The sequence below is a fragment of the Phyllostomus hastatus genome, unplaced genomic scaffold (genome assembly GCF_019186645.2).
Source record: "Phyllostomus hastatus isolate PE091 unplaced genomic scaffold, TTU_PhHast_1.1 phas_contig_64, whole genome shotgun sequence".
NCBI classification, from domain to species: Eukaryota; Metazoa; Chordata; class Mammalia; order Chiroptera; family Phyllostomidae; genus Phyllostomus; species Phyllostomus hastatus.
Genome location: NW_025333928.1, coordinates 5,475,522 through 5,481,521, shown reverse-complemented (window position 1 = coordinate 5,481,521; position 6,000 = coordinate 5,475,522). Strand labels below are relative to the sequence as shown.

General features: G+C 37.3%; 1 protein-coding gene across 2 annotated transcripts in view; it reads right to left on the bottom strand.

Moving 5' to 3' along the window:
• Positions 1–310: 310 nt before the first annotated feature.
• The window catches only part of RBBP6 (RB binding protein 6, ubiquitin ligase), a 30,787-nt gene continuing 25,097 nt past the window's right edge, over positions 311–6,000 (bottom strand). Inside the window, exons 15-18 of one of the 2 annotated variants that reach the window (XM_045849280.1) lie at positions 5,626–5,988; positions 5,245–5,346; positions 2,640–4,397; positions 311–2,293 (exon numbers count right to left, since the gene is read on the bottom strand). In XM_045849280.1, coding sequence (XP_045705236.1) covers positions 724–2,293; positions 2,640–4,397; positions 5,245–5,346; positions 5,626–5,988 — 3,793 coding nt within the window. In that variant the 3' untranslated portion in view covers positions 311–723. The remainder of the gene's footprint in view (positions 2,294–2,639; positions 4,398–5,244; positions 5,347–5,625; positions 5,989–6,000) is intronic. The other variant, XM_045849281.1, reaches the window with a different exon arrangement.

The following is a 6,000-nucleotide window of genomic DNA, read 5'->3' as shown; positions in this document are numbered from 1 at the left end:
ATTCATCCAGGTTTGAAAAGCACATGACCATAAACAACTCACAATTCATCTCTAAAATTCAAGTTCAAATATCTGACTATTCAAGACTCTTCTAGATTTATTCACCCAAATCTCCAATTAATCCTGGTTTATTATTTCAGGTCACCTACTACCAGTCCCAATAACGAGTGCCTATTATATTTATCTTAGAATTTTGCATATTCAGCCCACCTTAGCTCTTTGAATTTTATAGTAAAGCTCAAAGGATATTTTAAGTGGGAAAATGGAAGGACAGAGACATGACACTACTTTCTCTGAATAATATTCCACATTTGAAAAGTTTACTGAAAACTTTTATTGTAATCAAAGTGACATAACGGGGTTGTAATGAATTCAGCAAATCATTCTGCTGATATTTTAGAACTGATACCAGCTTTTGCCAGGCAATTAAAAAATTCAAATGTGAAAATTTCACAGTACAGTAAACTCCACCCCAACTAATTAATGGTGGTTAAAAATAATAGATCCTAGCAAAACCTCTCATGTTACATGGTCACAACTCACAATTCTGTACAAAAGTTCGTGTTATAAAGCTCTGATGTAAAAATCAAATAATCAAGCAGCAATATTTTAAGTGCAGCACAGGGTCTTCCATATCATTATTTACAAGGCTTGAATCTCTTTACATTATAACAAAATTTAATACAGATGACTTAGTAATTAAGTCAATTTTTAAAATCTGTCCTACACAGTGACAGATTTCACTTTTTGGTCATCTTTCTCCTTCTCCTTTTCTTTATCCTTGCTCTTCTTTGATTTCTTTTTCTTGTGTTTGTGTTTCTGGCTTTTTTCCAATTCTGCTTCAGGACCTGCATGTTTCTTATGCTTCTTATGCTTTTTATGTTTCTTGTGCTTTTTCTTTTCCTTCTTTTTCTTCTTCTTCTTGCTGTCCTGACTTTCTGCAGAGCTGGCACTGCTACTGTGGCTTCGAGTTTGGCTTCCAGAAGGGCTGTGACTTCTACTTGGACTAACACTAGGACTGCTCTGACTCTGGCTCCTGTTGATGCCTACCTGGTTGGCTGCGGCTGTGTCTGGGCTCTCTTTTACTTTCTCCATGACTTTATCTTTCAGTTCCTTAGAAACTTTTCCTGAGGATTCTTCCTCTTTTACTGATGCATTGCTTTCACTGTCACTTTCATTATAGTCTGGTTCAAAAGCAGCTTCATCAGTTTCTCTAGTTAAGTCGGAGGAAAGGCGAGAGGAGTGACTTAACTGGGTTTTTGGCTTGGTAGCATTCTTGTCAATTTGCCCAGTAACCTGCTCTTTTTCAATTGTTGGGTCTGGCGGGTTAAGTATATAAAGTAATTTACTACCACTTGACTCTTTATTGTTCCTCATTTCTAACACATGCTTCTCACGATCTTTACAAGGATTTTTATCTATGCATTTTGTCTCTTCGCTTAAGCGTTTAGCATCGTAAGGGGGTTTATGGTCATGAGGTTTTTTGTCTTTTGAGGGACTAGAATTACTTTTTTTTGAATCTCCTGTTCCTTTTTTAGGCAAATCTCTCTCCTCCCTTGGCTTAGTTTTCTGTCCAGATGCAGAATCTTTACTCCGAGGAGGAGAGTCTTTTCTTCTTGTTAATTCATTCCTTTCATCTCTACGTTTGGAACCTGAGTGTTCTCTACTCTCATAGTCCATTTTTTTGTCTCTATTAGGAGTGAAGTCTTTATTTGAGGAACCTCGAGTGGAATCATGCTTATCTGAAATTCTAGTCTCTTTGGAAGATTGAGGCAAACTTTTAAAATTTCCTTGTTCATTCAGACGGTCCAAATTACTATCTTTCTCTGGCTGAGTATTACTTTTCCTCTTTTCAGGGTTTTCCTTTTCCAATACTAAATGATCTCTATCTTTGGTTTTCCCCTTTTCACTAGATGCAGTGTTTTTTGAACTTTTGACTTCATGCTGTATAATTTCATGGCTCACTTCCTTGGTGACTTTCTGAACTTTCTCTGATGTCTCACTTTCTTTTTCAGTATATTTGACTGTATTTGATGGTTTAGTGCTAACATTTTTTATAACACTGGTAGGTTTTCCTACAGTTGATATAGGCTGTGTGGCTTTAACATCTTCTTCTTCAGATTCAAAGTCATCTTTATCCCATTTGGACTGAGGGACCTGAATCATAATAATAACATCTTCAGCAGGAGCTGTATTGTCATTATTATATTCTTCCATAGTTTTGATGACAGTTCTCTTTGTATCTGTTTTTTCTTCAGATTTTCTCACAGGACTGCCTCCAGTTGAACTTGTACTAAAAAGAAATTAAAATATTAAAAAATAACATTATTAAACACTAACATAAAAAAGCTAATTTACACATGATGTTTAACTTTCAAAAGCAATTATTTTGCTTTATTTAAGAGAGATAAATGATTTAAGTAAATGACTCCACAAAAACAATGTGACTCACCCTCAAAATCTACTTATATTAACAGTCCCTTTCTTAAAGGTAAGAGTACACCAGCCTAATTCCCAACATCAATGCACATTGTTAATGAACATACTCCACTTTAACAAAAGTACCAGCATGGATAAAACTGAAGAAAATTCTCTCCCCAAGCCACCACCCCCACCCTCCTACCACCCATATCAGATACCTTGTATAGTCCACAAGAGTGGAGCTGGATCCTTCAGTTCCAGTTACTTTTCGTTTGACCTTTCCTTTGACTTTTTCTTGTTTGACTTTGCCAGATGTTGACTCCAATTTTTCAGAGGGTTCTTTTGTATTAGATACACTTTCTGTACTTCCAATTTTTTTACCAGTTTCTCTGTTGAGCTTGATTTTTTTGGTTGGGGCTGTTGATAATGAAGCTTTGTCTTTTTCTGGGGTCCTGTCCAACTTTTCGATATCAAGTTCCATTTTGCGTTTTGGTGATGGTTTCACTACTTCAGTAGCCTCTAGTTTAGAGATTTTCATTGAAGATGACTCAAAATCTTTATCTACACCCCTTTCTTCAGTTTTTCTCTTTCTTTTTTCTCCCTTGCTGTCAAGTGACTTACTTTTCTCATTAGGCTTCTTGGTTTTGTCTTCCTTACTAGTTAGCTTTTCTGATTTGACATCTTTGGGGTAGTCCTTTTTCAGTTTTTCCTCTTTGATGGCTTTTGTTTCTTGGTGCTCTTTTGCTGACTTAGAGTGAGCTTTCCTGGGGGTACCAATGGTCTTTTCTTCTTTCTGAGAGGAAGATGATGACTTAGCACTGTCAGCCTTTGGAGTCTCCTCTTTGGCTTTTTTAAGTGGAGGCTCAGATCGAGGAGACTTTTCACGCTCCCCCTCAAGCTTTTCTTGGGGTCCCCTAGCAGGTCTTACAACAGTTTCTTTTTTGGATGCACCAGAGCCATCATTTTTTCGTTTGGTCTTATCACCTTTTGCTTTTGGTTTATCTTTTTCTCTTTTGTCTTTTTCCGACACTGACTTGAAAGTGATGGATTCTGCATCCATTGGTTCATCTCTAACTGGTGTAGCATCATCTCTACTCGGGAGAACAAATAATGAGTCTGTTTTATTCTCTTCACCACCTGTAGGTTCTCTGGATTTCCTAGAAGTTTCTAATAACTCTGGGTTTAAAAAGCCTTCACTCTCTTCCCCCTTTCTTCTCCTCCTATGTTTCTTATGTTTACTTCCTTTAGCATCTCCTGGAACATTGTCACTGTCCTTCTCTTTTGACTTTGTACTGTCCTTCTGATTATGACTATCCCTTGTTGAAAGCTTTTCTGGGTAGTTGCCACCTATCGTCCGACTTCTATGAGTCTGTCCACCAGAATAATCTTCTCTGCGGCCTCTTGTAAAGGGAGAATTCCTGATATTAAGTGGTAAAAATCTCTCTGGAGAAAAGTTCTCTCTATTTGCTGATGGTCTAGGCTGTGCTCCAGCAGCATAACCTTTGTAATATTTTTCATACCACTCTCTGTATTTTCTCTCCCATTCTCGGTAACGTTCTTTTTCAAATGGGTCTCTAAAGTCAACACTCCTTCCATAATAAGCTTTTATGTCATAAGGTGGTGGAACTTCTCTGTATCGATTAAAATATTCACGTTCTGTTTCCCCTTGAGGTACAGTACGTTTATTAGGAGACTGTCCCCTAAATGCTTGAGGAGATCTTGATCGTGAATGATATCGCCTATATGGGGGTGACCGCGACCTAGATCGATGATATCCATGAGATCTAGACCGTGAACGGTAATTTCGACTCTTGCCTCTGCCTCTTCTGGGGTATGGAGGTGATCGTGAATAGGAACGCGAGTGTGAGCGGCTAAATGATCGAGAATAAGAACGGGACCGTGTTGAACCAGATCTTGATTTAGAGTAAGTATAAGAACTTCTTGAATATGAGGAACCACTATACGGAGATTTAGACCTAAAAACAAAAACAAAACAATAGTTGATAGTTGAGAAATACATACAAAAGAAAATATAGACCTCAAATTCTAGCATGCTTCTCCTCACAGTTCCATTTTTCTTTATATTAAGTTTTATCTTGGATGATTGAAGAGGCACAGGGGCCTCTACTGAAATGCAATAAAGTACACAAAGGTCAGATCACTCATTACAAAACAAAACTGAAATCTTAACAATTAGAGTGAAGTGCATTAATGTGCCGTGAGTTATACGAGCTAATTAACTTTTTAAAAAAATGCCAATTAAATTAAAATTTTACTTCCTATCTGCTTATTTGAGTAATTTTCTTGGTCTTATCTTGGCTAATAGTCTAGCTTTGAAAGAAATCACATTTTAACTGTAGGCTTAAAAAAAGTATTTTAAACAAACTTTCAGGGAATTTTTTTAATTTACTTTTTCTATTAATGAAGGAACTTATATTCTACCACACATCATTATTACACAGGTTAATGTTCCAGCAAGAAGCTGTAGCCTTAAGTAACAGGTTCCTCAGAAATGTACTTTAGCTATACCCTTATTTCTTTCCTTCCACAAACATTTCCCAGTATCTTCACACTATAAATAACTTTGAGGGACAAGGGCACTTTAATCCCCATAACTGCTACTTCTACACAATAGAATTGACACTGAGACATTATTTAAAAAAAAAAAAGGATATTGGGAAATAAGCTGCATCTCCATCTCTATATATCTAGACCGAATCAGAAAAACTCCATTAAGTGCAGTATTATTTATATCCATAGCTAATCCCTGGATATGCAAAGTCCCATTTGTAATTCTGTTGTGAAGGCTTGCAAAACACTAACCTGGAAAATGAGCGCCTACGCTCCTTTTGAATCTTTTTGTATTCCATCAATTCCTTAGCAAAATCATTTGTAAACTCATCTAGCTTGGACTTTTTCTTTTCCCTAGTAAAATAAAGTTAAAGAGTGAAAGTTAACAAAAACCATTTAAGAAAACTAACAAGACAAATGTAATTAGATCATGAATGAAATGAATGAAATTGCCATTAGTCTTCCACTTTAAAACTGTAAGTAACTAGGAATCCCTGAGGAAGTTGCTTTTATGGCTTTGGTTCAATTTCTAGGTGATTTTTCTTGTACTAATTGGAAACACTGGAAAATGCTTCCAAAGATACCTGCATCAGAAAATGAAAGTATATAATAATTTCAAATTAAAACACTTACTCTTCTTTTAGCCGTCTTTGCTCTCTATAGAATTCTTCCCTGGACAGAGGTGGTGCTTGTGTTGTTGGGATGGTATTTGAATGAGCAGTCTGCACTCCTGATGATACCCAAGGTGTTGATAAATTGGCTGGCGCTGGAGGGAACCCTGGGGGAGGGACACTATATCCAGCAGGTGGTGGCTGGCCGGGAGGAAACTGAGGAGAAAACTGTGGTGGAGGAACACCTGGAGGGAGAGGCAGTGTATGTGGAGGAGGTGGATACAAAGGAGGGGGTGGCACAGGCACAAAAACTGGAGTTGCTGGTAGAGATGGGCCTTGAGTTCTCTGTGATCTTTCGCTGTGGTGTCGTCCACGGTTTATACTTCTGGAGAAATAA